The sequence below is a fragment of the Dromiciops gliroides genome, chromosome 2 (assembly GCF_019393635.1).
Source record: "Dromiciops gliroides isolate mDroGli1 chromosome 2, mDroGli1.pri, whole genome shotgun sequence".
In the NCBI taxonomy this organism is placed as follows: Eukaryota; Metazoa; Chordata; class Mammalia; order Microbiotheria; family Microbiotheriidae; genus Dromiciops; species Dromiciops gliroides.
Genome location: NC_057862.1, coordinates 595,579,371 through 595,598,550, shown reverse-complemented (window position 1 = coordinate 595,598,550; position 19,180 = coordinate 595,579,371). Strand labels below are relative to the sequence as shown.

The window sequence follows — 19,180 nt, the reverse complement described above, 5'->3', positions numbered from 1 at the left end:
CCAGGGACAATTAATCAACAAAATGTACATTTGACATTTACTTTTTATTATTCTCCCATTACATTCCAGGAGGGAAAATTAGTATTGCATTGAAAATTGCAAAATATATATCAAGTTTGAAAAAAAAAGTATCAAGTTTGTAGATTACATTTTGGCAGGTAATTATTTTCCAGGTATATGTTAAAAAACTGTAAGACAAATAACCTGTAGGCAAAAAAACCCAACCAAACAAACAAACAAAAACCCAACCCTTGTAATTTACATGACAAACATTTATAAAATCCATTTAATACATTGGGACTTTTATAGAATGGTCTTGTTTTTAGTTATACTCTGCCCTTTAAATGTAAATCTGATAAAATATAGTAAATCTTAACAATATTTGTTATATCAGGCTTACCAGCAATGAAATGCTACACAACATCAAAGAACTACATTTTCATTGAGCATTTAGTATTTTCAATACTAAAGCAAAAACTGCAAACTATGGAAATTTGCAATCTTCAAGCTGGCACAGTGAAGAGAACATGGGAACTAGAGTCAGAAACACCTGAGTTCAAATCCAACCTCAGATACTCATTAGCTATGTGACCCTGGACAAATAACTTATACTCTTAACCTATTTCCTTATCTGTAAAGTGATGATAATATTAGCATCTAACTCCCAGGGCCATTGAGGATAAAATGAGATAATATTTGTAATGTGCTTTGAAAATCTTAAAGCTCTAGATAAATGTTAGTTATCATTATCAGGTTTATTATTATAGTGCAAAAAATGAATAGTAAATGCCTTACAATGTGCACAGCACATTTTTTAGCTTGAAACATTATGGTTATACTTCCATTTATGATTCTTTGAGGTTTTGAAATTCCCATATCCAACTATTTATAAACAACAATGCTCTCCTCTTGTTAACATAGCTTGTCCCCTTCAGTCTTTCCAGGTAAGATATGGTAGAAAGTCCTTAATTTATGAACAGTGACAGTTCATTTTTAAATCAACTTTTGTAAATAAAAGATCACCCAATCAATGTAGCAATTCCCTCCAGTGATAAAGATTAAAATCTATCAATGCCTGCCCAACCTGTGTGATTCTTATCTATATCCTCCCATGAGTTTATCAAAGGGAATCCATACAAACTATGAAGAGTCTTTCTCACTTTCTCTTGGTATCAAAAGGATACCAATCATATCATATATCCCTTGCTCTCCCCATATGAACAGACCGTCATCTTCTTTTTCACTCAATTTCTATTATGACATTCTCCTTTATGATTCCCTGTTTGTAATATGTTACTGCCTACTCACATTTATTATGTATTTTCAATTGTCCTCTGGGTGCTACTGATTTTTAATTCTTCAGAGGCTATATTATTCCATGTCATATAGACATGTAACAGTGCCATAAGAATAGAGATGTTGGGGCAGCTAGGTGGCGCAGTGGATAGAGCGCCAACCCTGGATTCAGGAGGACCTGAGTTCAAACCTGACCTCAGACACTTAACACTTACTAGCCCTGTGACCCTGGGTAAGTCACTTAACCCCAATTGCCTCACCAAAAAAAGAAAAACAAAAACAAACAAAAAAAGAATACAAGTGTTGATTAGTCAATAAACATTTATTAAGTACCTACTATGTTCCAGGCATTGTGCTAAGTGGGGCAGATACAAAAAGAGGCATAAGACAGTCCCTACCCTCAAGGAACTCACAATCTAATGTGGGAGACAAGAAGTGAACAAATATACCCAAACAAGCTATATACAAAAGAAATAGGAAATAAGCAACAGAAGGAAGACACTAGAATTAAGAGGGGTTGGGAAGTGTTGGGAAAGGGTTCTCCTTGAAAATGGGATTCTAGTTGGGATGCAAAAAAAAAAAAAAAAAAAGCCAGGGAAGCCAGCAGGCAGAAATAAAGAGGAGAGCATTCCAGGCATGGAAGAGAGTCAGAGAAAACTCCCCAACCCAAGAGGTGAAGCGTCTTCTTTGGGGAACAACAAGGAAGCCAGTGTCACTGAATTGAAGAATATCTGACAAGGAGTAAAGTGTAAGAAATTGGAAAGGTAGAAGGGGGTTAGGCTATGGAGGGCTTTGAATGCCAAGCAGAGGATACTGTATTTCATCTTGGAAGCAATAGGGAACCAATGGAGTTTATTGAGTAAGGAGGTGAGATGGTCAGACTTGCACTTTTGGGCAGCACCAGAGTGGCAACAGTGTCAGAAAAGAGCATATTTATGAGATGTTGCAAAGGTGAAACTGACAGACCTTGGTGTCAGATCAAATATAGGGAGTGAGAACTAGAGGTTGACACCTAGATTGTAAACCTAAGAGATGGGGAGGATAGTGTTGTCCTTTTAGAAATGGGGAAGTTGGGAGGTGAGGATAATGAGTTGTTTTATACATGTTGAGCTTAAGGTAATTGCTGGACATCTGTTTGTAGATATCTAAATGGTAGCTGAAAACTTGAGACTGGAAGTCAACAGGGAGGTTAGGGTAGGATGGGAATCATCGGCATAGAGATGGTAATTAAATCCACGGGAGCTGAAGAAATCACCAAGTGAATACAGAGGAAGAAAAGAGACAGAAGGAACAATCAGGACAGGACCCTATGAGACACCTAAGGTTAGAGGGCATAATCTCAAGAAGGATCCAGCAAAGGAGACTGAGAAGGGACAGATAGGTAGGAGAACCTGGACCAAGTGGTTTCCCAAAAACCTAGAGAAGCAATACAGAGTATCAAGGAGGAAAGGGAGATCAACAGTGTCAGAGGCTGCAGGGATCAGGGGAAATGAGGATTGAGAAGAGGTCATCATATCTGGCAACTAAAAGACCACTTGTAACAGTGGAGAGAGCAGCTTCAGTGGAATGAAAAGGTTAGAAACTGAATTACAAGGGGTAAAGAAAAGAGAATAGAAAGTGGAGGATCCTATTGTAAACAGCCTTCTCAAGGAGTTTAGTCACAAACAATGGAAAAGATATAGAACAGTTCACCAGGATGGAAAAATGAAGTGGGTGTTTTTTGAGGACAGGGAAGAAGAAATGGGCATGTTTTTAGGCAGGAGGGAAGAAGCCAGTGCATGCCCAAGATACACACACAGTCTGGACAGTAGATATTCTTCATCTACTTATTTTTTCTTAGATAAATAATTAAGCCAAGTTTTTGATTTATGAATCTTATTTATTTTAAATGCAATGTCCTAGAGCTTGGTACAATTAGCACTGTTATTTACATGCAGAATTATCTGGAAGACCTCATCATTTCATGGAAATCCCTCTTCTATTTTGAATCTACATTGGATCTCTTACAAGATAGTGGTATACACTGTTGACAAATATGAAGGTCTCTTTTATGCTTTGCCTAATATTAATAACAGGAGTCATCAATGAGAGTTTTCTCCATTGTTATATGTTTCAAGAAACCTTGTATATTTTTATTTCATGTGTGAGAGACATCTTATTGAAAGACTGTTTTTGAAGTGGCATTTTGTTCTACTAAATCCAGTGGTTTGTTTGTTTATTTTTTAACATGGTCAATAACCAATAAAACAAACACAGTGGGATTATATATTGTCTACACTTTTCAGTCAATTGTGTGAGGATGAAGATGTAATCTGCTGTGGACTAGGCAAAGGTTTGCTAATACCCTCATTGAGGATTCCCTTTATGCATGTATAGGTTATTCTTATTAAAATTCTATCATAAATGATAAATAGGCATATATCAGCTGATAGTTACAAATGTTCTTTCAGTAGCCTTTGCAGAGGGTAGGAAAGATTAAGGTTAGAGATTTTGTTCCAATCTTTCCAAACTTCTTTTTTCGGAAATCTTGGAAATCAATCCTTCAATGACTTCACAAATGTGTCACCTGCAACATGGTTCTCCTCTGTGTATAGCTGGTCTCATTCAGTTGTCTTTTCTCATCTTTATTATCTTCAATGCCATTTTTAGCTTCTTGATAAGCCTGTCCAGGACTATGATAGTAGAGTTCAATTATGGTAGCTCTACTGTCCTTGATGGTAAAAATAATTTGTTTTAAAAATTCATGCACATAAATGCCCTTTGGATGGCTTAGCTTAGTTGGGTCTCTAGACCCAACTTTAAATTGGTTTTGCCCTCTACTGCTTTTCTCTCTCACTCTTTTAAAATGAAGAACTGCCACTCAAAATCAGTATCTGTTGCATACCTTTAGACAATAAAAGTGTTTCATTCTTTGAATGTGTAGCACAGAGGCTTTACAAAAGATTACTGATTGTTCATCCTCCCCATAAGATTTTAAAGACAAACTTATATTTTAAACTAGTATTGTTCTTTACCACTATACTTCCCAGTTTGGCAAGTAATTCCTGAGTTTAATGATTAGGCCCTTTATTCTACTCATCTGAGTAGACTAAATTTAATATACAATGGTTAAACTTTATAAAATTTAGTAATTGATGCTGATGTACTTTTAACCACAAATATCTTATTTTTCACCAGTAACTTGTCTGAATGTGTTAGACTGAAGTTGTTTTACTTGAAAGCTATTGTTTTATTCTCCTTGTATTCTTTCTTCTAACTTTGCATTAATTTTGTTCATTGTGCTAAAACATTAGTGCTCTAAACTGTACATACAAAGCTGATTTAGGAATGACTCACAAATCAGTAGTCACTTCCTGTCTGTTAAAATGTAATCAATGTCTTTTTTGGTAATGTCATGTAGTGGTCACAATGTTCAGAACCTTCTGAATCTTTTCTTAAAGAAAATATTCATGAAAAATAAGTATTCAGTCTCTCACATTCCTCATTGATGATTGTAATTTCCAACATGTTTTTTGCCCTCCTCTTTGATTCCCACTTTTTCATTAAATCTATCAATCAGCAAGCATGGCCACCAAAGTACCTTACAACGTGAGACAGATAATCCTAAGAACCTCATTAAGTGCCTACTATATGCCATGCACCATGTTAAGCACTGGAAATACAAAGACAAAAATGAAATGTGTATCTGAATCTTTTGTCCTGAAAAGAATCCACAAAGTAAAGGCCTGTTGGAGGTAATGAGTCTTGCATCTAAGGCACAAGTGTTAGGTTGGATTCTGGAGGAGAGAATTTAATGTCTAAACCTCAGGTCCTGGACCAAGTCCTGGAGCATGCACTTAAGTCTTTGAATGGCAACATATTTGTTGGTTTAATTTGAAGGCTCTTATTGAAATCTTTGTAATTTCTCTACCTATTCAGAGAATCATGAAATCAAAGAGTATATAAGGCTTGGAAAGGAGCTCAGCAGTTACTGAGGCCTGACCATACACAAAAGGAATTCCAGCTATAATGTCGCTGACAAATAGTCATCCAGTATCTTTTTGGAAATCTCCATGAAGGAAGAACCATAACCCCCTTGGAACAGATCATTCCTCTTTTGGATGGCTCTAAATCTTAGAAAGTGTCTGCTGATGTCAAGCCTAAATGAATCTCTTTGCCGTTTCCATCCACTGCACCTGGTTCTGTCCTCTTGGGTCTAATCCCTCTTCTACTTGGCAGACCTTCAAATAATTAAAGATGGCAGTGATGTCCTCTATTGCTTTTCTTCTCCTGGTTCAACATCTCCCAATTCTTTCAACTGATTCTCATATATCATATACTAAAGGCCCTTCATCATCCTGACTGCCCTTCTTTGGATGCTCTCCAGTTTATCAATGTCCCTTTCAAACTTTGTTTTTAGAACTGAACACAATATTCCAGATGCAGTCTGAGTAGGGCAGATACAGACAAAAGATCACAGGGCAGCCACTGGTCCCCGTGTTTTCAAACAGCAGGGCTGTGGACGCTTGTGTGGAGTGAGGGCCCTGGTGGCGCCATCTGACCCCTGGAAGCTATGCCCTCTTTTTTTTTTTTTGGTTTGTTTTTTGTTGTTGTTGTTTTGGTGAGGCTATTGGGGTTAAATGACTTGCCCAGGGTCAAACAGCTAATAAGTGTCAAGTGTCTGAGGCCGGATTTGAACTCAGGCCTCCTGAATCCAGGGCAGGTGCTCTATCCACTGCGCCACCTAGCTGCTCCGCTATGCCCTCTAAATAAAGCTCAATTACATAAACTTTATGGGTTGCTACATCATACTTATACCGAGTCTTTTTTTGGACAAATTGTTGTCTTAGATTCTTATCCATGTCACAATGAGGTATCATTAAAACTTTCTGGACATTTATAATGAAAAAATGGTAGTCAAAATACTGTTAAAACATTTGTAAGAAATAAAACAAAGCTTTGATGCTTGAAAATCTATGGCTACCCTTCTCCAATCTCAAGTTTCTCCCAACTCTAATCCACCCTCCTCAAAGCTGCTAAAGTAATTTTCCTAAAGTAGAAGTCTAACCATGCCACTAGCTTAAATAAACAGCTGTTTATTACCTCTAGGATCAAATACAAACATCTCTTTAACTTTTATAGCCTTCTACAACCTGGCCACAACCTATCTTTCCAACCTTATTATACATTACCCCACTCCTCTCCTCAGTTTCAGGTTCAACCAAAATGGTCTTTTTGCTGTTCTTCACATATATTTCATCTCCTTGATGGAATGCTTCTCCTTTGTGCATTTTTACTGGCTATCCTCCATGCTTGTAATGCAGTCCCACTTCACCTCCACTTCTTAGAATTCTTATTTCCTTCAAAACCTCACTTAACCAATACCAACAATGAAGCTTTTCCTGATCCCCCAGCTGCTAGTGCTCCCTCCAAAACAAACAAACAAAAATGACTTCATATGTATTGATGCATACTTATTTATATAAATTTTGTCTCCCTTCAATAGAATGTAAGTTCCTTAAGGACAAAGACAATTTTGTATTTCTATCCCCAATTCTTACCAGTACGTGGCACACAGAAAGTACTTAATAAATGCTTATTGACTGACTGATTGGTTAATTGCCCTTTCCCTCCTCCTTCTTCCAACAGTTCTAAAAAAGATTAGACCCACTTGCTTGCCTTCTCCAAATGTCTAACCTCCTATCCAGACCAAGGAATATATTCAGGAGACCACTGACTTCAGAGGTATTTACGAATGCAATTCCTAAACTGGGTAAACAAGAGGCAGGTAGGTGTGTTGGTAAAAGCAGGCCCACTGACAAGTGACAGCTGACAAAGTAAAAAGAATAATAACCACAAAAGCACAAAAAGTCATTTAGGGTAGGTGCAAAAAGTCTTATATACCTTAGTAGTCCCTGAATAACTACATAGTACAATGAATGCTTATAACAATAATCTGTATGTGACCAACTAGTTCAGAGACTAGTCTTTGTCCCCTAAGAAGTACCAAAACTGTAAGACATTGTAAGGCAGGGATCTCCAAATGGTCAGTCATAGTAGATCAAATCATTATTCCCTCTCCTGAAGTCATTTCCAAGGAAGAAGTCCATGAACCAAAGCTGCCACCACAGACCACTCACTCCCCCAAATTTTATGAGCATTTCACTGAGGCTCCTGGTTTTTGACCCCTCACCCTCGTTTTTTCATCAGATTCCCCCAACATTAACTGATCTTGAGGCTTTGGGGAAATAAAATACAATTCCTTCCCAAAGGCTGGGAGGTCTCTGTTGTATGATTCCTTACCAATAACTGCTGAGTAGATTGACTGGGTCAAATCCTGCTAACAGGAGAGATGGCAGCCATTCCTTGTACTCTGCTTGTGCTTTAACTGCATGCTTTATAAACTCAGACAAATGGTTCCATGTTCCCAATGGGCAGCCTTTTTTCAAGAAGTACCGAAATATTGAAAACTTCTCATACTTCAGACAGTATGCCAAATGCATTTCATTTAGCTGGACTCCATATTTCAGAAAAATATCCACCATTCCGAAGTGCCCAGAGCTTTACCATAACAAAAGAAGATAATCTAGTTAGAATAACGATACTTGGAAAAAAATATTATTCAAACATCTGAAAAAACAAAAAATATTATTCTAAAAACTGACAAAAACAAATTAAATCTTCTAACTATATAAGCTTTTACAAGATTACTCTTTTTAATCATCTCATTAATTATTGAATAATGTATCCAATTCCTAAACTCTAAAGGTCAATTGCAATCTGAAAGACTCCAGTTCCCTTTACCAACATCCTGGGTCAGCTTCTCTCTTACTTTTGAAGTTTTCGAAATAGAAAACCAAGCACAAAAAACATTCACTCTATGAACCAAGGACAAATTTATAGGTTGAATTTTAAAATTAATTTTATTATTCAAATACTTTAAAAAGAAAACATAGTGCTGACTGATAAAATTAAATTCTTACACATAAAATCTTGGAGTGGGTAAAGTAAATATAAAATACTGAACTTCTGTCACATAAAACATTATAGCTCTAAAAATTATTTATATAGCTTTTAAATCAGTATTTGAAGCAGCTAAGTCCCCATGATTACATTTTAAAAACCACCTAATCCATGTAAATTTTTTATATCCACTTCACTAAAATTCTAATTTGTGCTCTTCCTCATTTAAAAGATTAAATAGCACCATCCAAACCATTAGCTATTGATCATTCTCAGAGAAATTATTAAAGGGAAATATTTTACAATTCAGTGGGTTTAGTATAAATTAATGATAATGTGGCCATTGCTTAATTACATATAGTTTTCCATTTAAATAATTCTGCAATAGGATGTGGCTTCTAAATAGTCATTATCATATACCTATGCTAACTGTCCTATCTAGATCAACCATTCTGAATACATTTAACTAGGTTCTTATCTTACCCAGAGCTAAAGCAATACAAGTCAATCAAGTAATTGTGGACATGGAATAAAACTATATGATAAATCCAAGTCATTTATTACTAGAAAGCTTATATATGTTAGAGGAGGCCTCATATGGCATATTTTGGCTATTAATCAGATGTATTCATGCACATGTGCAATTCACACAAAAAGAGATCAATCTATATACTGTGAACATAGAAACAAGAGTTATATAACAAACACAGTCAGAGAGATATCTTGACAGGAACGGGGTTGGGTTGCAATAGGGGATAGACGGGAGTATCTTCATCATTTGGTCCTCCTAAAATATTCTTTTATCTAAAGTGAAATAAATTTAATCAAAATGATCAACTAGTGGCATTTTCACTTCAGCAAAGCAAAACCAGTGGCCTATTTCAAAATCCAGTATGGTACCTTCATAGGATTGGAATTTGGTTGGCAAAGTTAAAAAGGCTATCTAAGCCATTCTAAAAGCTGTGATAGGAATATATATTCATGTTCAACTTACTGCACCACCAGAAATGTAGCAGTGACTACAAAGCTATATGAACTACTGTGAATATCTTTTGTTTAAGTGTTATGAGATCTGACCACTTCATGAAATAGTCACATTGAAATCAAAAGAGAAACACTAGATAATTTTTTTTTTCTAACTGGACCTGTGATTTAAATAGCATAAGAAGCACAGGCTCTCCTAGTGCAGACTGGTACCTTCTCTACAATCAAGAGTGTTAGAAGGCTGCCTGGGACACTCATAAGTTAAGGAGAATGGTTAGGGTAACAGAGCCAGTGTGAGTCAGAAGCAGGATTTGGACCCAGATCTTCTTGACTCTGAAACAAGCTCTCTACCCACTTCGGGACATGGCTTCTCAGACAGACATTTTAATATTCTTATTGTCATTCATTAGGGAGAGTAAAATGATACCACTGAAAGTCTATGAAACAACAGTGTTATAATCTAGGTCTTTGATGATGGATTGTTAGTTACAGAATTAACTTTTTCTAATTAACTCTAAATGAAATACTTGAATAAAAATGGGCAAACCACCCAAACTCAGTTTCAGTTTGTTCTTCTGTAAAAAGAATATAATCATTCTTGTACTATCTCACAGAGTTGTGTCATCTTATACTCAGTCTTTTTTTTCTCCACCAAAAAAGAAAAAAAATAAGCATTTAATAGACAGATTAAAGCAAGCCAATTCCAAAAAAGTAAGAGTTTGGCCATCAGATGAAGACTCCTGATATGATTTAGGTTCTATTTCTTCTTATAACATGAATTATTGATGACACCCTATCAAAAAGTGGAGAATAAGTTATCATCTAAATTTTAATTTAAAAAAATCTATTTCAGGCAACCTTTACAATATACAGATAGAAATGGGTACTTAGTTATTATTCTGAACATTAACAGTTCCTCCAAATGATATGATGCTAAGGCAGAACACATACAATAAGAATGAGTCTAGGGGCTCATATAAGAGAATACTTCTTTCACAAATACAGAGAATAAAATGAACTCACTAGAAGAGACTAAAATAATAAAAGCTATTCAAAGAATAAGTAGTATCAGATAGTTAGTAAAGTTAAAATGTAGCTAATGAGGCAAGAAAAAAGTCTTGGGTTTTTGTTTATCTGTTTTTAAAAGGAACAATGAATAAGTCTTGCTCTCAGAATTATGAATTGCCATGCATATATATGTAGACACACACACACACACAATTATTTGTTTTCCAATTCACAGGGAGGCCCAGATTTGGGAGAAAGCACATACATCCTATTTAACAAAAACAAATAAATAAATAAAAATTTAAAAAGGTTTTTTTGAAATGGAGAAACAAAAAAGGGACAAATTGGTCATTTTAGATGGATCATAAAAGACAGTGCTGAAAAAAACCTTAGAATCATCTAGTCAGCTAGGTGGCGCTGGTGGATAGAGTGCTGGGCCTGGAATCAGGAAGACCAGGGTTTAAAATTGGCCTCAGACACTTACAATAGCTGTGTGACCCTGGAAAAGTCACTTAATCTGTTTGCCTCAGTTTCCTCAACTGTAAAATGGGGATAATAAAAATACCTCCCTTCCAGGATTGTTGTGAAGATCAAATGAGATAATCAAGTTTATAGTACAGTGTCTGGCACTTATTAGATTCTATATAAATGCTTATTCTCTTCCCTAGTCAAAACCCTTCACTTTTACATATGAGGAAACTCAAGTCTAGCAGAGTAACAGCATCATCTGTGGCAAAGCTATTGTAGGGACCTGGGCCCTGTGATTCCCCACAGTGAGATCGTTCCATTCCATAATCGCTAGTATTTTATATTAAAAGGATTGTTTTGATTTTGTTTTTGAATCTCCAGGACCTAAGGCAGTGGCTGGCATATAGTAGGCACTTAATAAAAGTTTTTAAAAGTGAAAAAAAAAAAAAAGTAAAATGAGAGGGGCACCTAAGTGGCACAGTGGATAAAACACCGGCCCTGGATTCAAGAGGACCCGAGTTCAAATCCAGCCTCAGACACTTGACACTAACTAGCTGTGTGACCCCGGGTAAGTAACTTAATCCTCATCCCCCCCACCCCCCAAAAGACTCTTAACTAGCTGTGTAACTCTGGGCAAGACACTTAACCCTTATTGCCCTGCAAAAAAACAAAACATAAGGTAAAATGAATGAAAGAATTAACCAGGCAAATACAAAAATGCTGCTGAAATGCACAATGCTTATCATTGAATAAGCTATATTAAAAATTACTTGAATAACTTTCAGCTACTCTCCATACATGACATCTGATCTTGAACCAAACCTCTTGAAATTGCTTTTAGTAATTTTACCTGTGTTTATGTTAGAAAGTAAGAAAAGTAGACAAATTAAATTTTCAAAAAATAATTTTAAATAATTATTTCAAACTCAAAACTTTAAATAAAAATATTTATTATGTTTAATAATTTTTAAATGGATAAAAATTTAAAAATTTTAGAAAGAAAAAGTAGAATTAAAAAAACATTTTAAAAGTAGAAATTGCTTTTTACTTACTTTCATATGTTAGAAAGAAATTTTAGAAATTTGAAATTTTAATTAGTAGAAATTTTTTAAAGTAGAAATTGCTTTTTAATTACTAACTTGTATATATGTTAAAAAGTAAGAAAAGGACAACGTACCCGGAAGACAGGGACTATTTCATTTGTGTCTTTATGTTACCAGAAACTAGCATAATGCCTTGCACAAAGCAGATGCTTAATGAATGTTCAATTGGACAAAAAAAAAAAAAAAAGAAACATTAGCTGGATACACCTATCATACAAGACTATGGTAAAATGAAACCAATCTTTTCTGTTTTGGTTTTTGGTTTTGGGGGGTGGGGAGGGAATAGTGATCAGTATTGGTTGAAAAGATAGAAAAAATAATTTTACAAGCTCTTCCAGGGTTCAATTCTGTGGCCACAATCAGCCATGATCTTTAGCAGAAGGTCAAACTCTGGGAAAAGTTCTAATTTCTTTCTGTACCAACTCCAGTTGTTAAGACTCATTAAAAAAAAAAAAGTTTCCCAATTGAGTTTGTTCATCTGTTCACTTAAGAAACTGCCTTCATGTCATTGCACCTGTTAATGTTTGACTGCAACTGCATTAATCACTTTGGCTACAAAGCTGTACATTAGTGAGGAAGACACTGTTTCTCTTGATATTTTAGAGTATTAAAGAAAAATGTTACGGTCACTGCTTCAGATGTTCCTCATTTCACAGGGATACTCAGGAGAGATCTTTCAGAATATTAATCCTAGGCAAATTAAATTAATTAGATGGGTAAATTTAATAAGGGGAAAAAACTAAAGGAAAATATGAGATAATATGTGTAAAAGTGCTTAGCATAGTGCCTAGCACATAGAAAGCACTATAGAAATGCTAGCGATTATTATTGTTATTATTAAAAATAGAGATCCTAACTCAAGGAGGCAAATCCTACGTCATACAAATCACTATTCTTGCCTGAAACACTGAAAATTTTAATTCAACAAGCACTGTCTCATGACACGATAGCTCCAAAAAACATCCAAATAATGCCATAGGAAAATGCCCAGAGCAGCAAAACTCACAGAAGAATGTGCTGAAATCATCTTCTAACCAAGAACGGCTTGGAAGGTCAGAAGGAGGGAGCTGCCCAACCCCACAGTCACCCTCACACAGATCCAGTCCCAGGAAGGCCTCACCAGAGAAGCAGACCCTCAGAGCCTCTGAATCAGCTGAAGCACCGGTGTTGTCTGGAACTAAGCTCACAGTCTGGTGAGTGGGCTGAGCCCTGGGCAGGGGGGAAGACTACAGGGGTCCATGCTGGGGCTGAGGCAGAACTTGGATTTTTACACCCCTGCTGAGAAACAGGAGGTAGACTTAAGTAGCAGAGGCCCAGGTGGGGGGGGGGGGAGGCTCGGGCTCATCAGAGCTAACAACCACAACACACAAAGCTGGTTGATTAGCAAGTTGGTCTGGGGTCATCTAGGACCAGGAAACAGGCTGGGTGAGGGAAGAACCTGATTCTCCTTAAATCATACCACCTGGGACTTCTTAAGCTTGGGATACAGCAGCCTGCAAACAGTGCCCCACTGTAAGGAGCTAAAAGTCTAGTTAAAGAAAGGCAAGATGAGCAGACAGAGAAAGGTGAGGACCATAGAAAGTTTCTTCAATAACAAGGAAGACCAAGGGGCACCCTCAGAGGAAGATGTCAACATCAGGGTTCCTATATCTAAAGCTTCCAAGAAAAATATGAATTGGTTTCAGGCCATAGAGGTGCTCAAAAAGGACTTTGAAGATAAAGTTAGAGAGGTAGAGGAAAAAATGGAAAGAGAAATGAGGGTGATGCAGGAAAGACATGAGAAAAAATCAACAGCTTGAAAAGTCAAATTGGCCAAATGGAAAAGGAGACACAAAAGCTCTCTGATGAAAATAATTGCCTAAGAATTAGGATTGAACAAATGGAAGCCAGTGACTTACACAATAAAGCAAATACAAATGAATAAAAAAGGGGGCAATGTGAAATATCTTTTGGGAAAAACTGCCGACCTGGAAAATAGGTCCAGGAGAAATAACTTGAAAATTATTGGTCTACCTGAAAACCATGATCAAAGAAAGAGCTTAGACACCATCTTCCAAGATATTCTCAGGGAAAATTGCCCTGAAATTCTAGAAGAAGAAGCTAAAATAGAAATTGAAAGAATCCACTGATCACCTCCAGAAAGAGATCCCAAAAGGAAAACTCCTAAAAATATTATAGCCAAATTCCAGAGCTCTTAGGTCAAGGAAAAAATATTGCAATCTGCCAAAAAGAAAGAATTCAAGTACTGTGAAGCCCCAGTCAGGATAGCACAAGATCTAGCAGCTTCTACATTAAAGGACTGGGGGATATGGAATATGATATTCCAAAGGGCAAAGAAAATGGTATTACAACCAAGAATCACCTACCCAGCAAAACTCATCATGATCCTTCAGAGGAAAAAATGGGACTTTAATGAAAAAGAAGACTTTCAGATATTTGTGATGAAAAGACCTGAACTGAATGGCAAATGTGACTTTCAAATATAAGACCCTAGAGAACCATAAAAAATTGGAGCTGGGGGACATATCTGGGGTTGTACAGTGGGTGACTGTCTTGTGTCTGAGGCCAGGTTTTGGCTGGGATCCCCCTGGGTCCAGGGGTGATGATTTGTCCACTGTGTCACTTAGCTAGGTGATGACATCTTTAAGGTTAAATGGAGGGGTGAAGGGAATGCACTGGGGGAGGGGGAAGGGCAGAAGTGAAATCCTACATGAAAGAAACAGGAAAAGGCTTATGGAGTGGGAGAAGAGATGGGAGAGGAGCAGGGCAGTAAATGAATTTTACACTCATCAGAAAAGGCTCAAAGACCTTAAACTCATCAGAGCTGCCTCAAGTAGGGACTACTCCACCCAACTAGGTGGAGTAATCTATTTAATCTGGGCAGTAAATGAGCCTAACACACATCAGAAATGGCTCAAAGACCTCAATCTCATTAAAATTGGCTCAAGGAGGGAATAATGTACATACTCAATTGGGTGGAGTAATCTTTCTAACCCAGCAGGAAAATAGGAGGGGAAGGGGATAAAGAGAGAGGGGCAAAAGAAGAAAGGGCAGAGTGGGGGAGGGGACAGACAGAAGCAAATCCCTTTTGAAGAGGGATAGGATGAAAGAAGATGGATAATAGAATATCATGGGGAAGGGAATAGGATGGAAGGGAAACAGTAAACAATAGTAAACATGAAAAAGAGAAAAGGGGGAAAAATTGTACAAAAAATATTTATAGCAACTCTTGGTGGAGGCTAAGAATTGAGAATCAAGGGAATGTCCATCAATTGAGGAATGATGGAAAAAGCTGTGCTATATGATTGTAGTGGAATGGTCTTGTGCTACAGGAAATGACAAACAGGATGATCCCTGAAAAACCTGGAAAGACTAATGAACATTGATGTATAGTGAAGTGAGCAGAGCTGGGAGGACATTGCGAATAGTGACAGCAGTATTGTTCAATGAGTAATTGTGAATGACTTAACTACTCTCAGCAGTGCAATGATCCAAGACAATCCCAAGGAACTAATGAGGAAACTTACTATGCATCCCTATAGAAAGAACTGATAAAAAGAACACTTGTGGATTGTACATATATAACCTGGTTGCGATCTTGTGGAGGGGGGAGGAGAGGGAGGGAGAAAAATTTGGAACTCTAAATCTTATGAAAATGAATGTTGAAAACTACCCTTACATGTAACTGGAAAATAAAATAAATGTTTGTTGCTGGAAAAAAAAAATGAACAAGCATTTATTAAGCACTGTATGTATTGGAGATGCAATAAGAACTAGGAATACAAAGATAAAACCAAAATAGTCTCTGCCCTCAAGGAATTTATATTCTACTGGTCAGTTATAATATATTCAGAGTAGGCCAAAAGTCACAAAGAGGTCTGATGTTTTAATAACCTTTGGAAAATTAATTTTTCTTTATTTTTTGCCATTTATGAGGTTTGATTTTTCACCTGTAATGTAAAATCAGTTCCTATATGTACTATATATGATATTAAGATACTGTAAATTAAAAACAAAAAATAAAGGAGATATTAAACATTCATGACTTTTGGTCCACCCTGTACAAACCCATGTTGGGGAGGGAGGAACTAACAACTAAGGGATTCAGAAATGGTTTCTCAGAGGTGGGCTCAGTCTGTCTTGCAGTGAGAAAGAGGTTTCAAGAAGCAAAAATGAGAAGGGACAGCATCCTTGGAGTGAAAACTGTGAAAAAGTATGCATGTAGGAGATAGGATGTTATGTCCAGAGAACATTACATAAGTCAATTTGGCTAGAACACAAGTTATTCAAAAGGAGCTACAGTGAGCTAGTTACTAGAGTTAGCTAGAGTGAGGCAGGGTGTATAGAAGGGAAAGAGGGAATCACTGTATATCAAGGAATCACTCTGATAAGAAAATCCAGGAACTCTAGGGCATAGTAAAATAGAGAAGTATGAATGGAGATCAGTGGAGGCAGAAATAAAGAGTTTTGGAAATAGATCGCAAGACTCGCAAAAACACATGAGATAGTATTGATGGGGTCTCCAAACATCCAGACATATTCTGAAGCTCTCTCTGTTAAGAGCAGAGCAGCCAATATTTTAGCTGCCTTAATGATAACTTCATATTTCAAAAGTGTCAGAACCAACAAAGGAGAATATTTGGGAACTTTAGAGGGAGGATGACCACTCCATATTCAAGTCTGTGACAAAGAAAACACAAATCTGGGAATAGCCATAGAAGCAAGATTTGAGAGAACACGTTTCAGGAAGTTCAGAGGAATGATGGGTAGGATCCCAAGGATTCTTAAAGAACTCAGCCCAAGAAAGATACAAAGCTCTCAAAAATGAAATTCTGAAGACATGAAGAGAATCAATTCCAGTGGGGGAATCAAAAAGGGAAGCTGCCTAAAAACTAGGCAGGGATGTAAAGAAAACTCATGAAAATAACCTAGATTTTAATACACACAAACACACACACACACACACAAGGTATTGGACCCTGAGCAGTCACAATTTCTCAGTAATCTGGACCAACTCTCAAGACTACAAGTTGTGGGGCAGCTGGGTGGCGCAGTGGATAAAGTACTGGCCCTGGATTCAGAAGGACCTGAGTTCAAATCTGGTCCCAGACACTTGACACTTACTAGCTGTGTGACCCTGGGCAAGTCACTTAACCCCAATTGCCCCCCCCCCCCAAAGACTACAAGTTCCAAGGAAGATGGCAAGGGAGGTAGACAGAGTTCCCTCCTTTGGGAGTTTCCTACTAGGAGTCAGCAAAGCACACTTTTTTCCCCACCCCTGTTTTTTCTATGGCCCACAGCTAATTATCATTTTTACATTTTAAAATTTATTCAAAACTTTATTTAAAAATGTAAATATCATTTTTAGCTCAGGGGCCATAGAAAGCACAGGACCATAGTCTGCTGACCTCTCCCCTATGCCATGAAATCATAAGTCTGAGCTTTATCTCAAAATTTGGAAAATAGAAGCAAAGATAAAAGAAGATGAATAATGTTCCTGAACAAATAGTGTCAGGAATGCTAAAGCTTTGAATAACAAGACTGACAAAGAAAGCTAAGGATGAGAAAAAGGGATTTTTAAACAATACTAAAGAAAGGTAAAGGAACAAAGAAGGAATAAGACTACCGCTTTGGATGATAAAAGAAAAAAAACATGAGTGAATGCAGAGCTAATTGATTCTTAATTTTGGAGAATTATTTTTGAACTGGTAAAGATAAAACAAAAAAGTTTAATAAGGAGTTGATATCCACTATAAATAGAATGAGCATAAGAGAACACCTCACTGCCTTTCATGAATCAACATCACCTGGTCCAGATGAATGACATACTCAGGTAATGAAAGAATGGATAGATGAGACTGCTAAGCCATGATGACTATTTTAAAGATCACAGAAAATGAAATGAGGTACCATAGGGCTGGAGAAGTACAAATGTCCTGATTTTCAAAAGAGGAAAAATAACAGAATTTGCAAACTACAGAACTTAACTTCAATTCCTAATAAAATTCTAGATCAGTGTTAGACTGATAGTGAGTGAATTTCTAGAAAAAGAAGCTGTAATCATAACAAGGCAGCATGGCTCCATCAAGAAAAGATCATTTCAGATAACCTTTACATCTCTTTTTGATAGGTATGGGTGATCTGTCGATATAGTTTTCCTGGATTTTAACAAATACTTGATAAAAGCTTTTCATGGATTCTTGTAGTGTACTTTAGTGTACAGCAGTTCTCAAAAGTGTCTACATTTCCCAGGGGATTCCTGAGATTTTTCAGAAGCTCTGTGAAGTCAAAACTATTTTTTATAATAATAACATGATGTTATTTGCCCCTTTTTATTCTGATTCTCTCACAAGTATACAGGGGAGTTTTCCAGAGGCTCCATGATCTGAAAATTGAAGACTTAGCTGCAAACATTAAGACTGAGTTAATATCTCATCTATAGAACTGAACATTTGCCTGACTAATGGATGAATCTACAGACAGAGGTGGGCATGCAGGTATTAGAACTAACTGATCATCAAAATCTTCTTTTACATGAATACTTTACAACATTCACAAGTGGTGCTGAAATATTCAAAGTGTTGAATACACACACACACACACACCTCATAGTTAATCCTGAAACAACCATGCTCACAATTGCACTGATGACACAAAAGCAATGGTGAGTCAAACTGCTGGTACACAAATCACAAGGCAGTGATAGCCACCTATACAAGTGATCATTGTATTCTTCACTGCTACACACTTAGAGTAAAAGGACAAAATGCCAGTTTTTAAGTGAAATGTTCTTAGGTGGAATGTCCTTGATGAATAAAGATTATTCATTTAATTACATCTCAACCTTGAAAAAACATCTTTTTAATATTCTGTATGATAAAAACAGGAAGCTCACCTAAAGCACACCCACTGCCTCCTGAGGTCTGAGGGTTCTCAGTGAAAGCACCTGGTTAACTGTCTGGGTTGTGAGTTGAACTGACCACTCTTCATGAACATTGTATTTACTTGGAAAAATGACTGACAAACTATAATTATTCAGACTTGGGGAATTGGCAGGCATTTTCTTGAAAATTAACACAGTGAGTTGAAGGAAAATAACTGAAAGTATTTGTTACCAGTGGTAAAATTTGAGCTTTCAAGAGAAAACCAAGAGTTTTAGAAAACTTGTATGTGCCACCATGAGCTTGACAGTTTTCCAATGCTTAAAGACTTTTCTGTTAAAATAGATGATGATATTAAAGAATCTTATTTATTGATATTATAAAATGAAATGTGTCAACATCTGGCAGATCTACATAACTCAGTGTACCACCATTTTCCAAATGGCAATGCATAATGCTACAAAGACATGCAAGGGTAAAAGATCCATTTTAAAGGGT

At 36.7% G+C, this 19,180-nt stretch overlaps 1 protein-coding gene across 2 annotated transcripts in view; it reads right to left on the bottom strand.

Moving 5' to 3' along the window:
• Window positions 1–19,180, bottom strand: part of ASB3 (ankyrin repeat and SOCS box containing 3) — a 106,284-nt gene that overhangs the window by 12,394 nt on the left and 74,710 nt on the right. For both annotated transcript variants that reach the window (XM_043988006.1, XM_043988008.1), the window contains one exon: window positions 7,579–7,836. In XM_043988006.1, coding sequence (XP_043843941.1) covers window positions 7,579–7,836 — 258 coding nt within the window. The remainder of the gene's footprint in view (window positions 1–7,578; window positions 7,837–19,180) is intronic.